The sequence below is a fragment of the Maniola jurtina genome, chromosome 4, assembly GCF_905333055.1.
Source record: "Maniola jurtina chromosome 4, ilManJurt1.1, whole genome shotgun sequence".
NCBI classification, from domain to species: Eukaryota; Metazoa; Arthropoda; class Insecta; order Lepidoptera; family Nymphalidae; genus Maniola; species Maniola jurtina.
In genome coordinates this window covers 11,076,091-11,101,056 of record NC_060032.1, presented here as the reverse complement: position 1 = coordinate 11,101,056, position 24,966 = coordinate 11,076,091, and the positions used below count along the sequence as shown (strand labels likewise).

Here is a 24,966-nt window from a genome sequence, read left to right as displayed (position 1 = left end):
GTTATTTGAACGATACCAACACCGAATCACACGTTTTTAAAATTTTTGTCTGTCTGTCTGTCTGTCTGTCTGTCTGTCTGTCTGTCTGTTTGAAAAGGCTAATCTTCGGAACGGCTGAACCGATTTTGACGGGACTTTCACAGACAAGTAGAGGATTCATCAGGGTGTAACATAGGCTACTTTTTTAACCGACTTTCAAAAAAGGAGTTGTGTTTTTCTACCTATGTAAACCGAAATCTCCGAGATTTCTGAACCGATTTGCGTCATTTCTTTTTTAATCGATAGAGGAACTTTGCGACATTATTTCATAAAAAATTTGGAGTCCAACTCCCCAATCCTGATGCTGCAGGGGATCTGACCAATCCACGCGGGCGAAGCTGCAGGCATCAGCTAGTTTTCAAATAAATAATTATGTATCTAGGCAACGTCCATCTTGACAGCTTAACATTAATTGTCAATTGACATATTATTATGAACCTAACGGTTATCTAACCTTCTTTTCTACAAGAAAACTAGAAAAGAGCTGATAACTCTTAAACGGCTGAACCAATTTTTTTGGATTATAGCTAAGAACACTCTCGATCAAGCCACCTTTCAAACAAAAAAAAGTAAATTAAAATCGGTTCATTCGTTTAGGTGCTACGATGCCACAGACAGATACACAGATACACAGATACACAGACACACAGATACACAGATTCACACGTCAAACTTATAACACCCCTCTTTTTGGGTCGGGGGTTAAAAATTAAAATGTATTTCAATTTTCAAAATAAGATAACTATACCAAGTGGGGTATTATATGAAAGGTTTTATTAAAACAGATTTTTATTTATTTTTATGTATAATAGTTTTTGATTTATCGCGCAAAATGTTGGAAAAAATAGCAGAGTACGGAACCCTATCCGAGTCTGAGTCTGACTCGCACTTGACCTTATTTGACTTGATTTATTTAACTCAAATATGTACTCTTTGATTTTCCGGGATAAAAGTAGTGTAAACTAGGTATCTCCACATTATGTCCATTCCTGTTACTAATCGTTTAGTGCCTAATTCTGGTGTCGTCCAAACATCCAAACTTTGACATTAGTCATCATGCAGTTATGAATTTTATTCGATAATAATATCGTGATAACTTAAAATTAAAAAAAATCCCGACACAAAAACCTCAATAAGAAAACTAGAAAAGAGCTGATAACTTTCAAACGGCTGAACCGATTTTTTTCGATTTTAGCTAAAAACACTCTCGATCAAGCCACCTTTCAAACAAAAAACTAAATTAAAATCGGTTCATTAGTTTAGGAGCTACGATGCCACAGACAGATAAACAGATACGTCAAACTTATAACACCCCTCTTTTTGGGTCGGGGGTTAAAAACGCATATAACTCCGAAAAGTGCGTGCCCCCGAACTCCGATTAGAAGGCGGTCGTCCTAACCACTAGGCTATCACGATGCCTCCAAATAAATATTTTTTAAAATTGTTTAATAAATAAAACCATTAAGTGCTTATGCCTAATCTACTAAATATCTATAAATTTGATCATTACTCAGTTCGAAAAAAACAAATAAAAATATTTTAGATTTTTATTAATCGTCATTATTATAAAATAATAAAAATATGCACAACTGTATATTATTTACTAGGTAAGTTTTAATTACAAATTAAAAATGCCTTATTATTATTATTATTTATCCTAGGTACATTAATTTCTTAGCACAAATACAACAGATTAGGCATAATATATTTTATCCAATAATTTGAATTTTTTTGCAAGCCATAGGTACCTACAACAGATGATATTTTATTCTAGCGCATCTATTCCTTAAAACTATGAGTCACTGAAATTATAGACACTCAAGTTATTCACGCAAATATCTTTTACAAACATAATGATATGTATTACCTATACCTATTATGTGTGAATATAGGCAGCCAATTAGATAAAGTAGGTACTTATGTCCCCATATTTTTATAGGAAAACGCATCTCACAGTTTCTCTTAATAAAATGTTTACATCATGTGAAGTATTTAGAAATAATAGAACAGAGTAGGTACATTACAGCGATATTAAGGTCATACAGACCAAATAAACAGATTTTTTTAATAATAACAATACACACTTTATTACACCTTTCAACATCGGAGTTACTTTACGGGGTTAGGAAGGAAGAAACTGCTTATGCTTATTTTATTAGCATTCTCAATTCTACATTTTAGTACTTTTTCAATTATTATTTTAAATGCAGTTACGTAACATACAAATAACTTAAGTGTTCAGTACATAAGCTAGTACCTATAGAGATTTTTAAGTCTTAACACAAGAAAATAAACCATTTCACGTAAATAACAATTTGTTCATTCAACAAACATCAACTCCATCACAAAAATATATGAATCCTCTTATTATACCAATTGTACTCGCAAGTTACATGTAACTTAAAGATGCTTACGAATATCGTGCACTAGCAGATTCCTGAGATAATTATCATCTTGAGCAAAACACTCCACGATATTAAAGTGGTCAAAATCATCTTTGATTTCCAAGTACATGTTCTGCATTAGGCAGGTGTTGTGCAAGAGTTCGTAAAACTCCCTCGATTGTTTTTTAAACGTTGGGCTGTCATATTGCCCCGCTATAATGTACACCCGCACTCTTCTCGCTTGAAGATGTGTGAAGCAATCGAATTGAGGAGAGAGCGGGACAGACCATTCTTCAGGCAACTGTACTGCTAGATTAACGGATGTGTGAACTAATTCTCTTAAGTCGAATATTCCAGAGATCAGGAAAGCTCCTTGTAGACGCTGAGATCCCGGTGTCCTATCGAGAAAGTCCGAATTTGCGAGCAGCTTTGCAACCAGATGAGCTCCCGCTGAATGCCCAGCGAAGTATACTCCTCTGTAAACGAGAAATCTTTTTGTAATAAACAATTTTGTTGGAAGTCTACCGACGGAAATTCTAGAGATGGGAGTATCAAAGTAGCTCCTATATTGGGTTGTAATTAATTGTACTCAATGCATCTATTCCTAATTGATTTTATAACTAGCGAAAATAAAGTTAAGACTATAATATATAAGTATTATGTTCAATAGGGTATGCTATTGGCATGTATACGATTAAAAATATCGGAATAAGTTACATTGTTTCTTTAGTTTTTATGTAGAATTTCTTTAGTTAGTATTTAGATTTTATGTAGAATATCTATCATTGTTTTATTCAAATATAATTCGTGTTTAAAATAGCATAATGTTTATCATCCGTAAGAAATTGGGTGAGCCTTTTGATAACAAAGTCGTAACATTTAATTTAAATTATTGCTCTTCAATATCGTGGCCATTAATTATATTTATAGGCACGATAGGTTCATCAAGGTGTTAACAATGTTGCGGCGACGGCAGGCCTTTGTCACGATAACTATTTTAGAAATAAATACTTTACAACGTTTGAGGCGAACAGGATAATTATTGAACCATATTTTCAAATGTCTCTATTTCACAAACATTAAAAAGGTTGTGTTCGGTGACACCTGACTCTAATTGAATTGAAATGAATCTTAAAAAAAATATTATAAAAATTAATTTATATTTTTGCATTTCTGTGTGTAACTTTTCGGACTTGTGTGCGCTTTATGCAATAATTAAAAATATCTACGCTTTGACGGTGAAGGAAAAACATCGTGAGGAAACATGCATGCATGAGAGTTATAATGTATTTAGGTGTATGAAACCTGCCAATCCGCACTTGTCCTGTGTGGTAGACTATGGCCAAAAAAGCCTCTAAATAAAAGATTTAAAAAAAAAATCCTTCGCATTCTGAGAGGAGACCCATGATCAGTAGTGAGCTGGCAATGGATTCATCATGATGATGATGATCACTTCAGCTGTACGTAGGTGGTACCTACTTGTGGGTATTTTCCTCTAAGTTCTGCCCCTACTAAATAACTGAGCTATATCTACAATTTTTTTTGAGGCACATCAAATAACCAGAACCGAAGGAGACACTTTTACTGTTCCAGTTATAATGGTTAGTTACTTATGACTTACATTCATTATTATATAGTCAGAGAGACGATTTAAGCTGAGGGCAAAAGGTTAGTTAGATTTATACACGAGAATCCAATTGAACCTTTATTTCATTCCAACTTCATTTACAGAATTTGAATTGTCTATAATTATTATCGCTAAGTCCGATTTTAATTGATAACGGGGCCATAATTATTACTTTCCCGGTTAACGCGAGCTCAAAATGAGAAAATAATTTATTGCTGGGCAATAAATATCGTCGTTCGCTATGATGCTTATAGTTTGCATTATATCAGTTATAATTATATTAATTTTTAATTATGAAAGGATTTATTTAACCTCTTGATTGAGTAGGTGAAGCTGACTGCTGAATGAAGGAGCGAAGAAGCGAGTCTTCAAGCGTAGGTAGCCCATTCAACAACATTCTAAAGGTAGGACAGAATAGGACTGCCTGGAGACGGGGGCTCCGATTCACTTTTAAAACTGATATTTTTAGTTAAAATTACTGGTAATCAATATTTTTCAGTCAACACTTACTTACAACACACACTTTTGTCTTAGAGGTTATGCAGTTGAAAGTAAGAGTTTTAATTATATTATAACGTAAATAATTTGTCTTATGCTTTTCCGCAGGGAGTATTGGTAAAAATTTAAACTAAATATATCTAGTTACTAGGAGGCCTTAGTTTCGAAAACGCATCGAGTCGATGAGACAAGGTTCGTTGATATGTACATTGAGTTTGATACCGTTTCCAAAAGGTTTGAGAATTGCCTAGTAATTGCAACTGGCAAAGTACTAGTAACTGCTTGACAATTCCTAGTATGACAATGATGTACTTCTCATCAAAAACATCGAAACACATACTGTTGCGAGGTGTTTAAATTTTTTTGTGGGAAAGTATATTATAACGTAGTCTCGATCCATTTATAATACCCAGACAAGTAGACAATGGTTATTGTCCTTGTATCGAGTGTAATGTACGGGAATTAAAAGCCACTGATAACAATGTAAATTCCAACAATTAATGCAATTAATATAATAAAAGACGGACAGCTGACATGGTTCAATTGTTTCACAAAATACGTACAATATGATTTGCAGTAAATATACATTATTACATGGACTGGATTTGACTGCATTTTTGGCCACAAACCTTAAAATATAAAAAGCTAAACAAACAATAAATAAGTGCTACAAGGATATTATGAATTCACTTATTACCATTTAAATACGTCATAATAAAAACATGAGTAAGTTATGATTTACGACTTACATTATTGTCACAATAGCACTATTTTTAACCGACTTCCAAAAAAGGAGGAGGTTCTCAATTCGTCGGGATCTTTTTTTTTTTTTTTTTTTTTTTTTTTTTTTATATTTTTTATGTATGTTCCCCGATTACTCAAAGACCCCTGGACCGATTGGGAAAATTTTTTTTTTGTTTGAAAGGGTATACTATGCAGGTGGTCCCATATAAATTTGGTGAAGATTTGATGAATATCTTCGGAGATGGAGAACAGAACTCCTCAATGGATAGGAGCAAATTGCTCGCGATCAGTGTAATAGCTTAGTAAACAGTAGGGTTTTAACTGGGCACAGCATATTATAGTACAGTAGGGCCACTAAAAATTGTGAAATAAAAAATTTTCAAAAGAAAAATAAAACCGACTTCAAAAACGACAAACACTAAAAAGTAAAAAATAACTTTTGTTTAGCTACACGTGTAATGCACCTAGGTATGAAGTCGGGCGAGCTTCACTCTTGGATTTCTAATTTTGTTTTAATATGCTCGCTCGACTTCATACCTAGGTGCATTACACGTGTAGCTAAACAAAAGTTATTTTTTTACTTTTTAGTGTTTGTCGTTTTTGAAGTCGGTTTTATTTTTCTTTTAATAAATTTATCCCTACATAGATAAAGAATTCTCTTGTCTTTGTTGGAGGCATTTAATGAGCAATTCTAAATAAACTATACAGCCCCTTGATCCGTGAAGGGGTGGTTAGGAAAAATTCATACGTACTGAATTAGCCCTAATACCGAATCAAGCACGCGATTTTATTCCAGTAAACTTAGGTTTTACAAACGAGTCCTGCGTTGTAAATAGTTACCATTAATGAAAAATCTAATAAAGAAATACCTTGAGCCCATCTTCTCTGCGTATTCAAAAACAAATTTGGCAGCATTCTGTGTCTGGTTAAGGATTTCTGGCAGCGTTGCAACAGGGCACAGGTCGTAGCCCACCACGATCGTCTTGATCCTAAACCGATGGAGAGGCTGGGCGAGGTAGCGGGAGAGCTCGCGCGATAGCATCTGCCAGTAACCGCCGTGGATGAAAACTAGGATAGGGGAGTCTGAAATAGAATAATTTTATTTTTTATTGTAACAAAATTCAATAAATCGACGTAACATACGAGAAATACAGGCAGCTTCTTTCTATACATGAACCGCGACATAAATTGTATCAGGCACTACGAACCCAAGCATCATCATCATTATTACCGACCGAGAGACGTGCTGGCGATTATCAGCCGATATTTTCAAACACATGGTGAAGTACGACAGATGAAACTAAAAAGCCTAGTAGGTAAGTACACATGGGCTACAACTCACTGGGCTAATGTGTACATGCCGCTTAGCACACATTTGCCGCGTATGGCCAGCGCTGGGCTGCTGCCGATTTTTGTACGTTTAAATTAGAAACTAAGCTACGTTTACATGAATTAGCAAGCACTTGCCGAAGCCATTGGGCCAATGTGCTCTGGAGCTTGAAAATGAGTCGCAAATTGCAATTTTAAACAGTCGGCACTTTCGGCTGACGCAGTGTGCCGTGGCAGCAATGCAGAATATATGCATTTGCACGTTTTCATATGAAAATTATGATTCCGATGACCTTCTTTCGTATCACGGCTCACTGCACGTCAACTTCATGTACCTATCTATATTCTATATCTACTAGATACAAAGATAATAAACTATAGGTAGGTATCTACCTAATACCTATTTAGTCTACTTATTAGTACTTACTTACTTAGTAACGTAGTTTTTTAATTTGTATGATAGTAAGCGAAACCGTGGTTTAGCGGTCAGAGCGTCGGGTGCGAACCCAGAAGACGCAGGTTCGAATCCTGCCAGCTCCGCAGTTTTTGATGTTTTTCAAAAATATTCCGCTATATTTTAATGTCTTATTTATGTCCGGATCTTATATCTGGGCTTTATCCCTTGAGAGTACAACATAGACATAAAATTTTGGCCTGTAGCATAACTTCAGCAAATGAATTCTACAAATTATTTAATTTTTACAACTTCTATGCAGATGAAATTTAGGGAAACAATTACTATAGTACTAATTATAATAAAACACACAATATATTTAATTAAGTAACTATTTACTTGGTAAATCTTTACACTCTACCTTAGTTTATAAAATAAGTACCTGTGACTGGCTAGGTAACTTTTTAATACGAGGAAAAATATCAGTGATAACCTAAGACGTAACAAGAAGAACAATTATTCAGCATGCCTTTTCGCATTTAGCCAAGTTATGTTAGATCCCTACCTATACCTGTCGATTTGTAAATACATAATCTCAAATTGGTTTAGGTAATAGGTACAGAAATGCATATAACTTATTATTTTATAATTACTATACTAGGTACGGATACTCGCGTCATCTACACACGTATACCTACCGCAGGTATTTATTTTTTCCCCATAAAGCTTCAGTCAATGTGAGACGAATTTCGTGAGTAGGAACGTCTTTGTATTATAATACTCGAATTTCATATAATATTAGTTTTCCGTACCCGACGGGTGCAAACGGGACCTTACTACCACAGTTTTACGATATCGTAAAACTGTGCTATTACTAAGCCTACGCTGTCAGTCCGTTCGTCCGTCTGTTGTCACCGGACTCTATCTCATGAACCGTAATAGATAGAGAGTTGAAATTTTCACGGGATAGCTATGTATTTCTATGGCCGCTATAATAACCATTGTTACACACGGTGCAACTAGCTATTGAACAACCAATTTTTTATGAATTTAATTCGCATTCAACATTACGCACCTAATATAAAAAAAACCGGCCAAGTGCGAGTCGGACTCGCGTACTGAGGGTTCCGCACGATCGCGTATTTTTTTCGACATTTTGGTCGATAAATCAAAAACTTTTGTGCATAAAAATAAATAAAAATCTGTTTTAGAATGTACTGGTAAAGCCCTTTCATATGATACCTCACTTGATATAGTAGTTATCTTTGAAAATTTATACACATTTTAATTTTTTTTTAATGATGTAACTACAAATTCACGGTTTTCAGATTTATTCCTTTACTTGTGCTATAAGACCTACCTACCTGCCTTTCATGATTCTAGGTCAACGGGAAGTACCCTATAGGTTTTCTTGACAGACACTACGGACGGACGAACAGACAGACAGACAACAAAGTGATCCTATAAGGGTTACGTTTTTCCTTTTGAGGTACGGAACCCTAAAAATACCTTACCTAAGGATCTCTTTCACAATATTTATTTGTTGACATTCTTCGATACATTTTGTATGAAATCCACACAATGATACGACACATGACACCGGACACGGGTTAAAAAAACCTCGTCAAATCCAAATTGGATCAAATAACCTCAATCAAGAAGTTTCGTAACCTTCGGGTTTTTCGAACATTGGAGACTGATGAATGGGATATGAACACTGACCTCTGCTAATAAAAATACCTACCTAAACTGAACCTGCGATTGCCTTGTGCATTGCGATTGTTGTTTTGAAGCAACTAATGTGCATTATTAATCGATTGTGATTGTTAAGCAACTAAAGTCGGTAACTGGATGGGTAACCGACTTCAAAGGTCCGAATTTGGACTTTTATTGTCCTCCGTGCCTCGGAGAACACGTTAAGCCGTTCGGTCCCGGTTATTATCACTAACATCTGATAATAACAGTAAACTAACGTAAGAGTCGAAATCTCGTTCTCTTAGTCGATTTGTATGCGGAAGGATCTGGGAACCCATCGTATTATTATCCCAAGAGAACTCCTACCATTATAGGATCAATGTAAAGTGGTCAGGACCCTCAATAATGAGGAATACGACTATAGAAAGAGAGAGAGAGAGAGAGAGAGAGAGAGAAATGTGCAATAATTATGTCATCATACTTACTATCAGGGAGATCTGTTCCCAAGATGTCCAGCTTCTGTCCCGGAGTACAACCATACTCGATCTCCAATTTGTTGGGCACGCTGTTGACCGCGGCTTCACTTGCTGTAAGCAAACAGAAATATGCTTGTTTGGCCTAAGTAGTTTGAAAGTCTTGATATCCAATCCGGTTTGGATTCTGTCGAGTTAAATTTCTAGTCTGTAGACAAATTTTCTTTAGGAATAAATACTCGTTTATCTACTGTTTCCAAATTCAAGTCCCCGTGCTTCAAAAAAAAATACAAATAACTAGATGATCTAGATTACATATCTATGTCTAGATTCTAGACTTGGGCTACTTCTAGATTAGCGGATGGGCGGTGAAAAGGTACCACAGGTATAGACAAACACACTTTCGCATTTAGAATATAAGTAGGTATGGAATTATGGATTATAATGTGAATACACAAAGGAAAACAAATTTCAATTCTCTCTATTAGATAATATTAGGTGTTGTAAATACTGAATACAGATAGCCTTGTTGTTGTTTTGCAATAGTTTTTTCATACGCAGCTGTTCTTACGTAAAGAGCCTTTTACGCCTTTAACGGAAATGAAATAACTTAAGTACCTACCTATCATAAAACAAAACATTATCTATCTACTCGTAAATAGTTGATTTCATTCAGTTGACTATGTTGTCTAATTACTTAATTGGTGTGATTTAAGATTTGTGATGTAAAGAAAACAACGTACATAATGGAATTTTTCGTAACGTCATATTCGAGACAAAAATCAAAACTTCGTATCTATATCAGAATGAAATTGTAGCGGTTGCCACATTCGCAAGAAGATGTCGCTTCTAAACTCAATGATTTAACAACGCTCGAAACACTAGATGGCAGCACGGGTAGCCTAATTGAAAACTCAAAATAGAACACGCAACTTTCAATCGCAATGACAGAGCGTTTACCCAATTGCACTATATATAGAAGTTTCAACGCATAACCGTCGGCCCAGCTGGCGCTACCGAGCACAACACCGCTCGGTTGGGAAATTTCAATATTGCTACGGTCGAGCATACAGACACAGCTCCCGTACAAAATAGGTAATATTTTGGGAATTATAAGGGAACCTTTGAACGAACGAACTGCGTACGAACTGCTAAACTCACAATTAACCTTTCTGTAGTTGGGTAAATAAGGACCTAGATACTAACTCGTTAGCAGATGGTTAAATTGAGATTATAATTTAAAATTAGACCACTCAAAAAACAAAGTGTTACTGCCGATGAACGGATCAAATGATGACTACACAAGAGTGTGCAAGAATGTGCGAGAAAAATCTGGCAATCGCTATGGACGGATCATAAAGCGAGCAGAATTGAAAAAAAAAACGTGTTTAAAAAGAATTGTTGGAAGAAGATTTGCCAAGCCGGGATTCCCTTGTTTGTACCTACCGTTAGTAACCAGTGCAGTGGTAAAATTTTGACGATCCAAAAGCACTTGTAAAAATTTATTTTCTTTTTAGGTGGACTTTAATTTTATTACTATCCTTACTTTAACTACCTACACAACTGGGCCTGTGACTTTTTTATTACATACTAGCTGACGCCCGCGACTTCGTCCGCGTGGATTTAGGTTTTTCGAAATCCCGTGGGAACTCTTTGATTTTCCGGGATAAAAAGTAGCGTATGTGCTAATCCAGGATATTATCTATCTCTATTCTGAATTTCAGCCAAATCCGTCCAGTGGTTTTTGCGTGAAGAAGTAAAAAACATACATACACACACACACACACACACACACACACACACACACACACACACAAACACACACACACACACACACACACACACACACACACACACACACACACACATACACACAAACTTTCGCCTTGAAGTATGAAGTATGATGAAAAATGCGAACCTGCAGTAACGAAGTTGACGTGATGCTCTATAACTTCTTTCGGAGAGGAAAATCTCTGCGACCACTTGCTGGGTGAATACTCTCTCTCTAGATCGAGTCCTTCTGTGATCAACGCCATCTCGCCTTCTGCTATCTGAAATAAGTAAAATAAAAAAATTACCTCACTCTTCTAGAGACCATCACGCAAACTGAGTGAGATTTAGCCCAAAAATTTAACTGTGAATAATCCTTTTTGACACAAAGAAACGGGCTGAATTGTACCTCTTCCTTTTTGGAAGTCGGTTAAAGTGGAAAGTTTGGAAAGTGCCTTGTATAATCAACTTCATTCAACAAAATCATTTCGAGACTTTCGCAATATTTTGCATCTACTTCTACGATGATTTAGGATTTTAAAAAAGCCCGGGCGAACCCTTTGATTTTCCGGGACAAAAGTAGCTAATATATCTATATAAAAATCACATCCGATCCGTTGCTCCGTTGCGGGTGATTGAAGAACAAACACACACACTTTCGCATAATTTATTTGGAATTTGGATTTTCATTTCTACACTGATATTGACACAAATAAATATTATTTAAACTGCGGTTGATTTCTGAAAACTCTTTTAAAGATCATGCACCGTTACTGAATAATCATAAAATGAGCAGAAATTCCTAACCTCTCCTGTGTTAACCGCGCTATTATAACGTTTTCTTTTCACTAACACTTTCAATAATTTCATTAAATTATTAAATACACCTAATTTTAACTGACTGTTTTTCTTCAACATTTACGAATCTTGGAATGGACCGGTTGGCAAAACAGTCGAAATACAAGTACTAGTGTAGCATATATTCATTTGATAACACAAGGTCATTAACTTACTTCTAACGTCCTTAAAGTTATTTAAAGTGAAGTGTCATTATAAACTAATTTGTGTGTCGATAAACAACCATTTCCTAATTATAGCGTTAAATATTAGTTCTAAGATAGCAAAACTTTAAATAAAGATATTTTAATCTAAAATAACTCAATAACTTATTGACTGCTCGGATTGCTCGATATTTTTTTTAAATACATCACTACCTGTATTAAATGCGAAAGTGTTTTTGTTTGTTGGTTTGTCCTGCAATCACGCCGCAACGAAACCACGGATTGACGCGTTATCTTGCATGAATATACTTATATAAGTATACTTACTTAGATATATACCAGTGTTTTAAGCAAATTTTTTATGCCGGAGAATCAACGAGTTCCCATGGGATTTTTAAAAACCTTAATCCACACGGACGAATTGATTGAATAGAATAGAATAGAATAAAATTTATTCGTTGAAACCGACACATAAACATAGTATTACAAATAATGGCGCTTATACAAAACTAAAAATAAAAAATAATAAAAATAAAAAATATAAAACCTAAAATATAAAACTTAAAAACTAACTTAGCTTAAACAGTGTATTATTGCAAGATTTTTTTTCTATATTTCCATGATTCAAATAAAGACATAATCTGTCCTATTTTTTGTTAAGGAAAAGATTTTAATAACCTGAGGAATTTCATTTTGGTGCACGCTTTAACTCAATTATCTAATCGTGTGTGTACCATGAACGTAATCTTTATTAGGTACGTACTACGTAGGACTATTGTATATGATTGTTAAAAGTAACTCTGTAATGAGTATTTTATTTTTAAATATAAATCTATGACTTTCACGACATAATAATACTATCGTATAATAGTATACGTTTACGTGGTAATCTAAAAAAAAAGGTGGATGCCTGCTGTAGGGGTTTTATTCGATTTTCACCAACAATAATGATTTTGTGAACGGGCAAAACTATTATTATAATTATCTTTGAAAATTCAGCTTTTTAGGGTTCCGTGCCTCAAAAGGAAAAACGGAACCTTTATAGGATCACTTTGTTGTCTGTCTGTCTGTCCGTCCGTCGTGTCTATCAAGAAAACCTATAGGGTACTTCCCGTTGACCTAGAATCATGATATTTGGCAGGTAGGTAGGTCTTATAGCACAAGTATAGGAATAAATCCGAAAACCGCGAATTTGTGGTTACATCATTAAAAAAAAATTAAAATGTGTTTCAATTTTCAAAGTAAGATAACTAAGTATACCAAGTGGGGTATTATAATATGAAAGGGCTTCACCTGTACATTCTAAAACAGATTTATTTTTATGTATAATAGTTTTTGATTTATCGTGCAAAATGAAGGAAAAAATACCCGAGTTTGGAACTCTCAGTACGCGAGTCTGACTCGCACTTGGCCGGTTTTTTAATTGTGAGGAACGAATAATAAATTCGTAGTCCACATCATTCATACGATTCGTAGATTGATTCGATTCGAAGACTGCATGTGGAATAGTTGTTGTTAAATAAATAGTTCTGTATGAAATGAGAGTCGAAGTTTTAGATTTGGACTCTCTTAATCCTGAGGATTGCCTCTGGCCTGTACCGATCGTGATATACAAACATTTCGGCTTTGGACTATAACACACCGCAACTTCTTGCATGAGTTGCCCGTGCCCGATTAACAGTAATAATAATTGATCCCCTAATGTATCTCCTTGTAATATTAATATTATTAGATAGATATTATTAGTGTTAAATATTATATCCTGACCTGTATCCAGATTTGGCTCATCGACCTAAAGGGTATCAGTTATCGCCTTATCATCAAACACGTATTGTGAGAAGGTATACATATATTATTATTTTAGCTTTACATTCCGAGGCTAATGGCCTGCTTTTATTAGTATTGCACTTAATATACGTATAGGTAAGTGAAACATATCAAGGTATTTTAAGCATACCTATTACATAATTTTAGTGATGTCGTGCAGACACTTAGAAATTTATAAAACTAATGCAAAAAAAATACGAGACATTTTCACTGTGGTTAACTGCCCCATACCTAATATGGTGCCTTTTTTGCACAAAGGATCAGCACGGCTTCAAGCGGGCATGACTTATACAGTAATTAGAAAAAGCTAGCTTTAAGTTTTTGTGTAACTTTTCAGTAAAAAAAGTGATGCCATGTTATCTACTTTAATTATTATAGTAAGTAGGTATTAAATATCATGCTTGATTACATAACGCAGAAATAGATATCAGATATCTAAAATGGACACGCTGTACGGATTCGTGCCAATTCATACATAAAGTCATCTGTGACGTGTAAGTAAGATAGGATAGAAAAACAGGGCTCTCTCCGTCACTCGTTTCATACAATCGTAGTTTCAATTTCATTTGAATATTAAGCAACCAAAGTCCATGAAATTTTGCAGACATATTCTAGAAACTAATATCTGTGTCTGTGGTGTTTTAGATTTTTCTAAAAATATGTTGTTTTAAAATTACAGGGGCTTAAAGATTTGTATGAAAACTTTTAAGTCCGTGTAACTTTGAAACCGAATATTTTAACAGAAATCTGGGAAACCGCAGACATAGATATTAGTTTCTAGAATATGTCTGCAAAATTTCATAGACTTTGGTTGCTTAATATTCAAATGAAATTGGAACTACGATTGTATGAAACGAGTGACGGAGAGAGCCCTCTTAAAATTTAGGTTTAGCATTATACGTAACAACTATCTATCTACACTTCAAATTGTAAGGTAAATAGGTAGGTGGTACTTATTGTGTAAGTTTTTATTACCCATAATTACTGGAATAGCTTGACATGATAAGTGATAGTGCCTAGGTATACAGTTTTAAACCTTACACTAACATCGTCAGGTGTAAACATAGATATCAATATGCTTTGTACCTAGTGCATATATATATATTCTTATTTCGTAATTCCCTGAGTATATAGTACTCCTATCTTATCAAAGACAGTATTATAAACGACATATTTACCTGTATTGTGAAGGTGTTGCGAAATATGAGGTGGTTTTCAGATAAATGATAGGATAATTTTTTAGCAGAAAAATAGTCAAGCGAAAACAATAATAATAATGCATGCAGCGTGCATTCCTCAGTTATAAATAAATGACCTTGATTTGACATTATAATGTCTAGACTTCTATAGACTAGACCCACATGAACTTAACCATAAAATTATTCAATAAATAAAAAATATTTCTCACGACTCTTAAACCAAAATAATCTAGGTAAGTATAGATACTAGGTAGATACTTATAATAAAAGCATAACTAAACGATTTCTGTATGTCCAAAAATGCATGTCTACAAATGCACACAAATAGTCCAAAGCCAAAAAATTTCGCTTCCGCCTAACAAGTTTTCAGGACAATCCAGAAGTGCCTAAATTCCTCGTACAAAGCCGAAACTTTTTTTAAATTTAATTACTTAAATAAAATTTAATTTAAATTACTTAAATAAAATTTAATTACTTAGATTAAATTTAATTACTTAAATAAAATTTAATTACTTAGATTAAATTTAATTACTTAGATTAAATTTAATTACTTAAATTAAATTTCATTACTTAAATTAAATTAAATCTACTTTTGACCAGGCAATCCTGAATTATGTAAGTAGACTTATAAGTTAGATTATTATGCTAGTACCTACTTGGCGTTGTTTTTGTTGTCAACATAATTAACTCTAGTTTAACTATAGTTTAACGCTTGTTCAACTTTTATTCAGAGCGTGTTCAATGCATGTTTAACACGTATTCAACGCCTTTTCAACACATGCTCAACGATTAATAAGTTGAATCGTGTAATCGCGAGTAAAGTTAATCAAAAAAAAATTTTGCAAGTCGGTCCAGAAACCTCGAAAAATCGGTGTAAGTACCTACATACATTAAAAAAACGGGCCGAATTGAGAATCACCTACTCTTATGAAGTCGGTTAAAAATTTAATGATACTTACACGGGGTCGAACACCTGACCTGCCTAATAGGACGCTGACTGCTTAACCACTAAGCTATCATCACTTAAATAAATAAATACCAAGGTGTGATTTTATTCTCAGGCAGAAATTGATCACGATGATTGTTTATTATTAGACTTCTAAAAAATAAACATAATATAACATAGGTCAATAAAGTGATTGGTAAAGCGACTCAAATTATCTGTAAATACTAACTTAGCTTAATTAATTATGATAAACATACTTACCCTTAGAGTAATTAATCGATAATATTTCATTTTATGTAAACAGACTAGTATGTATTTATTAATTAGCTATATGAATTCTTCAATGAATTATTAAACATAGGTAGGTAGGTGTAAAGATATCATATAACTCCTGAATTACAGATGGACAAAACTGTAAATTTTATTTAAAAAGTGAAGACAATTTCGTACGCTTGTGTGTGTGACAGAAGCGTGCATGATATTGGTCCAGGGATTACGCACCAGCTTTGACATTCACAAATTAATGTGCCGGCCCGTTAACAGGCTGTTAAAAATATTCAATTAAGAGATTAAATAATAATTTTAAATCATAATTATAATCATAATCACCACCGTCTTGCACCACCTGAATTCAGCAGCTTCCTGTAACTCGTTTGATGTTGTCTGCCCACCTGTTAGGGGGTCTTCCGACGCTGCGCTTTCCGGTACGAGGTCACCATTCTAGCACCTCCGGACCACGTCGTCTATCAATTTTTAATGTTCCGTACCTCAAAGGGAAAAACGGAACCCTTATATGATCACATAGTTGTCTGTCTGTCTGTCCGTCCGTCGTGTTTGTCAAGAAACCTATGGGGTACCCGTTGATTTAGAATCATGAAGTTTGGCAGGTAGGGTAGGTCTTATAGCACAAGTAAAGGAATAAATCCGTAAACCATGAATTTCTGGTTACATCGGAAAAAATATCCGAGTACGGAACCCTCGGTGCGCGAGTCTGATTTGCGCTTGGCCGGTTTTTCGAACTATGTGCCCTGCCCATTGCTACTTCAGCTTCGCAACCCGTTGCCCTATGTCGGTTACTCTGGTTCTCTTACGGATCTCCGCATTTCTGACTTGATCATGATTTTTTTTTATTCACTATAGGCAAGCGCTTAACCACAATCACAGCTGATGGAAAGTGATGATGTGGTCTAAGATGGGACGCGTTTACCTAGAAGGAGCCTGTTCACTCTTGTTTTAAAGACAGATTTTAGACTATAGAAAAACTTCAAGCAACTCTATTAATTGGTACAATAAGTTCATGATTATTATAATTGCACGAATAGTTATTTTCATTGGGGTTTGTAGGCAGGCGCCTACTAATGGGGAAAGTCGTTGTCATAACCAGCTGTTCCAGAGTTAAGCTAAACTTCTTCCGTACCTATATAAAGGCAGTGATAACGGATAATTAAACTGTGCCGCATTGTAGAGATCCCCTTTACCGACCAAGTTTGTTCCAATAAGTTTAATGTTCTATTGTAGTATGAACAAAATTATATACGTAGGGTACATATTATTTGTCTTTGACTTTTGGACCCTTCCTTCAGAATTTCGCAGAGACTACCGACTGCCTGCTTTAGGTATCAAAGGCATAGGGTGACGACCTCTTCGTTAATGTTTTCAACAGATTAGCGCGATTGGCAGCGGCGTTCGATAGTAGCTGCTTAGAGCGGTTTCAGATTAGTTTTTGCGCGTGTACAAGCTCGTTTTTGTGTGCTTACCTACGCGTATACGCGCACGCGTATGAGCGTAGACACTCAGGTAGGTGGCTCGTAGGTAGCTCACTTCTGAGCATGGGTCTCCTCTCAGAAAGAGAAGGGGTTGGCAGACTCTACATCGTCATCAATTAACAACAGACAAGATGCGATCTCAGGTCGAGCGTTAATTTTTTTTGAATAAAATAAAAAATCTAAAACGCCTCCTCGCACCGCGTTTTTATCGCTTGTCATGTGTTTCAGGCTGACATTAACAGGGCTATCTCCGTCATTAATTAATTTATTAGGTAAATGGAATACGACATCGCTTGTGTGCAGGAATTCTGCCATAAATCACAGCGAAGTTAATTAAAGCTTTACAGTTGAACGCCAAGACGTATGTTAAGGTGGAATTAAAGCGCCACGTATGAAGGTAGCAGGTGTTCTAAGACATTTCAATTTACTGCACAAACATTTATCGAAAGATTAAATACATACTGTCTCGTCTTGTGTTGCAGGACATGTTATTTGGTACGTGGTTCTCTATACATGAGTGTTTTATATGAAACTGTCTGTATTTTGCAATCGAGTTGCATAAGCATTGTTCATCTTTTCTTTTCGGCCGAAATAATAATAGTATAATATAATCTACCTAGTTATCTGTAAAATGCTTTTTTTTACACTACTGCCCCAAAAAAGAAGCGTAATGTTTTCAGGGTTTAAATATGTATGTAATATATGTATGTGAGTTTCTTTCTTCCACCATAAACTTCTAAATGTCCGAACAGATTTGTATGTAAGATTTATATGTAATGTTGCATTTAAAAATGAAAGCATTTTAAACATTAAAGCAGCTGGTTGCCTTTTCGGGTCGAAAATGAAAATCCACCAGACCTCTGCCAATCTCAGAGTTGGACAGAGAGCTATTTCTGAATTAAAAAGTTGTGGTGGAGTAGGCGTGTGCGGGTGCGATGACCGATTCACATTCTGACATTATCTAAGGCTCTTTACGCACTGCATCCGATCCGAATCCTCGATCGATCTCTGAAAGAAGTCTGAAAAGTCACCTCGATCCGAAATAGTCGTAGATATTTGTATAATGTGCAGTTCTTTGTGGATGATATAAAATGATAGAGTTCAAGTATTATATTAGAGTATTGATATATTAGATAGATAGATATATAGGTCTTTATTGCACACAAAAAACACAATATGTAAAGGAACACAACACAGAAAGAAGATAACAGAAAAAACAATTGTGTGCAAAGGCGGCCTTATTGCTTAGAGCAACAATCTCTACCAGGCAACCTTATTATTAGATACAGTAGGTATATTATATGTATAGGCTTTGATAAAATTGATAATGAGTGCGAATCGCGCAACCCATGGTACACTGTCCAACTGTACTGTTTCGAGTAAGAGGCTCAAGGATTGCGTGAACTGCGGACGGCTGGTGGTTCAGGACTCGATCAACACGCAGTGTCTGGTAAAGGGGCACATAATTTGAGGGTATTCTTACGAGAATTCTCGATTTGGATCGGAATCTGGTCGGATGCAGTGCGTGGGAGATCCTTACGGTAACACAAGTTTTTAAACGAGCTAAACCAGTTACGTGATTTCCAAAACCAACCAGCATTTTGACAATACTATGCTATATACCGAGGTTATTGGAATTTTATTTATTTATTTATTTATTTATTAATCTTATAGAATTAATTTTAGAAATGGTACAGGTAGGTATACCATTAGTTATTCATTTTCATAAAGATTTTTTTATTTGCTAATGATTCGTTGACAAGTTTTTAGTACTTGGAAATTATAATTAAAGTCAATTGAATGATTTCAAATCAGTAGGTAGGTATAGGTAGATATTTAATCCATTAGGTAATGTAGGCAAGCATATAAGCTGATAAATAGGGGTAAAGGTCTCTAATTATTCTGTCTACCTCTATAAGATTAATGTGTTGTTACATTGCATCATCGAATGATTAGATAAAATCATTACCAAGCAAAAACAATATCTCAATAATACAAAAACTAGCAGTTTAGGTACCAGTGATCAATGCCAGAGTATCCATAGATAGGAACTTATCTTTAGTTCTGTTTTTGCTCTGCTTGTCAATCGTTATCTTTCCTTTCCTTTTCTTTTCTTTCCTATCATCTCCCTTATGTGTATAACATGTATATTTTGAAAATAAAATTTACCCCCTAATTTATATAAAGATCGCTCAAGTGTGAGTTGGACCCGCACGAGGGATCCGTTCCATCGTACAAGAAGACTTTTTAATTGTTATTTTTCATTTTTCTTTCATGGCGGCAATTTTGAAATATTTAGTAGGTATTTGTTGTCATAGCGGCAATAAAAATTACACATTCTGTGAAAATTTCAGGTCTCTACTACCTATTATGGTTCATGAGATACAGCCAGCTGACATACAGACGGACGGACGGATGGATGGACGGACAGCGAAGTCAGTAATAGGGTCCCGTTGGCACGATAAATTTCAGGGGTCCGCACCCAAAGGGTTTCGGGTACAGAACCCTGAAATCTATGGGAGGCATCTAGGTGCGTATATTCTGTGAGTTAGATATCCTTTTATTTTTATTTCGATCCAACCACCTCCGCCAGTCAACTTAGGTTAGACCATAGTCTAACGAAGGATGGCTGACTTCACACACCTTTAAAAACATAATGGATAACTTTAAGGCATGCAGGTTTGGTTACGATGATTTCTTTCAATGTTACAATAGAGATCCACCCGGGTCACAGCTGAAAATCAGCGTCCTGCATTTAATGCATATGATGCAGGACATAATGCTGAGCTGTACACCCATTTGGGGTGGTGTATTTGTATACTTTGTTTTTATCTGTGACACCAACAACAAATAAATGCATTTTCTTTCTTCTTTCTTTCTTAGATATCTACTCATGTGGTTAAAGTAAGTGATTTTTCATTGCTAAAGAAGTGCTAAAGCTAATTACTTTGATAAAACACTCATAACTCCAAAAAGTTGAAGTGCGTGCCCGAGATAGAACCGTGGACCTTTCGAATAGGAAAGAGTACGAAGTCTTTAACCACTAGGCTATTAAGTGCATTTCGGTTAGGTACCTACCATGCAAAATTGAGTAGGTAACCGAAATTCAGAAGAATCGAAAGTAATTGTAACAGTTTTATTTAGTTCTTAAGTAATTTGGAGTCTTATCAAGTTATCAGCCTTGACTGCCTTGACATTCATTCGATTGTATTAGTAAATGCCCACAAAAAGTTTATTACCTACTTATAATAGGTAGTTCGGGACCTACCTACTTTTTGTGCAGCGCGCGCGGACATAGCTTCAAAAGCTAGAAGTAAACATGAATATCTAGAGTTTTACCAATGGATTTGTTTACAACTAGGTAGGTAGGTACACAATACACGTCATGGTCCAGCTAATTATCTAATTATTATTTATTACCAGAGGATGCCCGCGACTTTGTTTCCGTGGATTTAGATTTTTAAAGATCCCGTGGGAACTGTTTGATTTTCCGAGATAAAAAGTTGCCTATGTCAATTACAGGGACGTAAGCTACCTAGGTACGTTTCATACAAATCGGTTAAGCGGATGTGTTTTTAGGAATCCCGTGGGTACTCTTTGATTTCCGGGATAAAAAGTAGCAGACAGACAGACGGAAAGACACACTTTCGCATTTATAATATTAGTATGGAATATGGATATATTGTGCTGTAGGTACCTAATAAGCTAAGGTGATTCCTAATTCCATGACAACTTACCTGTACCTACACATATTGTCCAACAAGATCTAAACTAAACTAAATATGGCAGGTCTAAAATAATGTATAGCTAGGTATCTCTATCCTATAATAGATCCTTTGGAAAAGGATAACTCTACATTTAGACCTGGCACAGTCAGTTACACAGTACAATTGAGACTTAATGTCTACTGTCTGTTGACTTGTTCATATTGTTAGTGAACACTGGTATTGGTTAATACCTAGCTAATACATACCTACATAATATCTTCTTAGTTATTAATAATATAAGTAGATAGGTACTTGAAAGTTTTTAATACATGACTGGTTTGCTCTATTCTGGATCACCATAAGATCTTACTACCACCATAAGATATTACTACTTATGTAGATATCAACAAACGTATTATTCTCATCGGATAGTGATTGTTTAGTCTAAAAATAGAACGCAGTTGTACCTAGTTGTATTTAGATAAAAAACCGGCTTAGTGCAAGTCAAACTAGCCCCACGAGTCTTGGGGCTAGTAGTAAAAAGTAATATTTAAATAGGTAAGTAGTTGGTAAACTAATCTACTGTCTGAAAAAGCACTACACGCAGGTAAATGCTATTTATGACTGGGTCAACTGGGTATTCCAAATTCATCGGCGTCGTGCAGTTGTAGGTAAGTAAGGGTTCCCTTTTTAACCCCCGACCCAAAAAGAGAGGATGTTATAAGTTTGACGTGTGTATCTGTACATCTATCTGTGGCATCGTAGCTCCTAAACTAATGAACCGATTTTAATTTAGTTTTTTTGTTTGAAAGGTGAAAAAGGCTTGATCGAGAGTGTTCTTAGCTATAATCCAAGAAAATCGGTTCTGCCGTTTGAAAGTTAGGTACTTATTAGTTCTTTTCTAGTTACTGTAACCTTCACTTGTCGGGGGTGTTATACCTAGCAAAATTTTTAATTTACACTTGTTACCATTTTGGAACGGAACCCTAAAAAATAAATAGGTATATTTATGTACAGATCCTGCTAAATGTTTGTAAAATTGTACTTACCTAGGCAGGTAGGTTTTAGTAATTTTCTTGTGTAAAAATCTCCCCACATAGCCTACAACGTGGCGTGCGATATTCGACTGAACAAATTTTGATGCGATGTTTACCTACCTACATGCATTTTACGAAAAGATACTTATAGGTACCTAACTAAATAGCGATATCTTCAGAGTGTTGCAATCACGTAGATATTTATTTAGACTAATAATTACCTAATTATAATTATAATAACTACATTAACACAGTTGAAAAACAACATAACAAACCGTATTTCACAACTTTGTAATACTTAAATAAATTATCTCAACTACTTGATATTCATAATACTTAATGATAAAAAAGTTCAACGGACTAATGTAACAGATGACTTACCTCTAAAAGTCCGTGTCCAGTGATGAAATTGGTAAGCGGCTGACAAAAACACGAGGGCTAATGAGATATTGTTTGTAAACAAAGAACGCCTGTTCTGTGGATAGCGCATGAACGCGCGCGCAACCGTTTTGCAGGTCGGAGTGAGACTCTAAGATCCAATCGAGATCGCAATAATTATTCGTACGTGCGTTGCACCACGCCTCGTTGCTGCGTATTAAGGGCGGACACAAACTATAGACAGTAGGACAGTAGACTTCCACGCTGATGTGCCATGCCGCGTGCCTAGTGCGTATAAATACAGCATTGTTAGCTTCACAGACCACAGTATGGTAGGATCTTACTCAATACGATGTGAATTAAAGCCTCAATAGCTCAACGGTTATAGGAGCGGACTGAAAACCGAAAGGTCGGAGGTTCAAACCCCACCCGTTGCACTATTGTCGTACCCACTCCTGGCACAAGCTTAACGCTTAGTTGGAGGGGAAAAGGGGAATATAATATGTTAGTCATGATTAACTAATATTCTTTTTTTTTTAAAATTATGTATTTGTACGCGAGACCGACATTGGTTTGACCATTATCATATTCTTCTTTTTTGAAAAGTCACCTAGGAGTAAAGCTATATTCAACTCCGTAAGATACGGGTTTCCTATAGTTAGGGGCCAGGACTCCATGAAAATGATATGTAACTACCTAGGTTTGTTTAATATTCATATTTATTCAAATTCATTCAAATAAGTATTTTAATGTTTAGATATTCATATTCAAATCTAAATCTAAATCTGTTGTAGAATGTACAGATAAAGCCCTTTCATATTATACCCCACTTGGTATAGTTTAAATCTTACTTTGAAAATTTAAACGCGTTTTAAATTTTTTAAATGATGTAACCAGCAATTCGCAGTTTTCAGATTTATTCCTGTACTTGTGCTATAAGACCTAACTACCTGCCAAATTTCATGATTCTAGGTCAACGGGAAGTACCCTATAGGTTTCTTGACAGACACGACGGACAGACAGACAGACAGACAGACAGAAATAATGACGTTCCCTATTTAACATCAAAATACATTTAATAGGTACCTATAATAAGTTTTGACTTTATCAGTGACTTATGGCCGTTGGCTACAAAAGTCTAAGATAAGTCGCTTGAGAATTCGCCTGCATTAATTAATAAACATATATGGTAGGTATTAAAATATAATATTTACTTACTAGCACCTACGCAGCAGAATAAAAACTAAAAAGGCAAGAGGAATAATAACTTCAAGACAGTGTTCTGCGTACCTACTGCGTCATAGTTTTTAGATGGGTATGCACTCTTTATTGAAACACTAGAGGATGCCCGCGACTTCGTCCGCGTGGATTTAGGTTTTTAAAGCCCCCTGGGAACTGTGGGATTTTCCGGGAATAAAAGTTGCCTATGTCAATTACAGGAACGCAAGCTACCTCGGTACCATATTTCATACAAATCGCTTAAGTGGATGGGTTTTTGGGAATCCCGTGGGAACTCTTTGATTTTCCTCGATAAAAAATAGCCTATGTCCGTCCCCGGGATATAAGCTAGAACCCTGTACCTTTCGTCAGAATCGGTTAAACTGTTGGGCCGCGAAAAGGTAGCTGTCAGACAGAAACACTTTCGCAATTGAATATTAGCATGGATAATATGGATGGATAATCAACCTATCGCCAGCCCACTACTAAGCACGGGTTTCCTACCAGATTGAAAACTCAGGCCATAGTCCACTACGCTGGCCGAATGCAGATCGACAGACTTCACATATCTAATCTAGATGAGAACATTTTGGAGAACTCACAGTAATGCAGATTTTTTCACAATTTTTTCTTTCATCGTTAAAGCAAGGGATATTAATTTATTGCTCACACACAACGTGTTAGAGGTGCGTGTCCAAGATTGAACGTCGGACTCTGCGAATAAGAGGCCGTAGTCCTAACCACAATGCTATCACCGCTTATGGAAAGTTTTTTGCAAACCGTAAACTTATACCTTACCTACCAAAACCGGATTTATAAAACTTTTACCATTAAAATAGTAGGTACCTATTGTGTCGGTAACCTCATTTTGGAATAGAACCTTAAAAATGATGACTCCAGCTCCATTAGTAATGTAGGCAGATGAGTGTACACA

General features: G+C 35.4%; 1 protein-coding gene across 1 annotated transcript; it reads right to left on the bottom strand.

Moving 5' to 3' along the window:
• Positions 1-1,572: 1,572 nt before the first annotated feature.
• Positions 1,573-22,992, bottom strand: LOC123864959 (kynurenine formamidase). The gene is made up of 5 exons (XM_045905773.1): positions 22,818-22,992; positions 11,102-11,234; positions 9,196-9,297; positions 6,162-6,375; positions 1,573-2,899 (listed from the first exon to the last, which is right to left on the bottom strand). Exons 2-5 carry the CDS (start codon positions 11,217-11,219, stop codon positions 2,440-2,442), a joined length of 894 nt encoding a protein of 297 aa, XP_045761729.1. The 5' UTR covers positions 11,220-11,234; positions 22,818-22,992; the 3' UTR covers positions 1,573-2,439.
• Between the last annotated feature and the right edge of the window lie 1,974 nt (positions 22,993-24,966).

What these genes read in the sequence shown, in the direction of transcription:
- LOC123864959 (XM_045905773.1), bottom strand. Translation starts at nt 11,219, where the DNA reads ATGGCGTTGATCACAGAAGGACTCGATCTAGAGAGAGAGTATTCACCC. An exon ending in CGTCAACTTCGTTACTGCAG is followed by an intron (nt 9,298 to 11,101) that starts GTTCGCATTTTT and finishes GTTTGCTTACAG; the next exon opens with CAAGTGAAGCCGCGGTCAAC. An exon ending in GCAGAGAAGATGGGCTCAAG is followed by an intron (nt 2,900 to 6,161) that starts GTATTTCTTTAT and finishes TCTCGTTTACAG; the next exon opens with AGGAGTATACTTCGCTGGGC.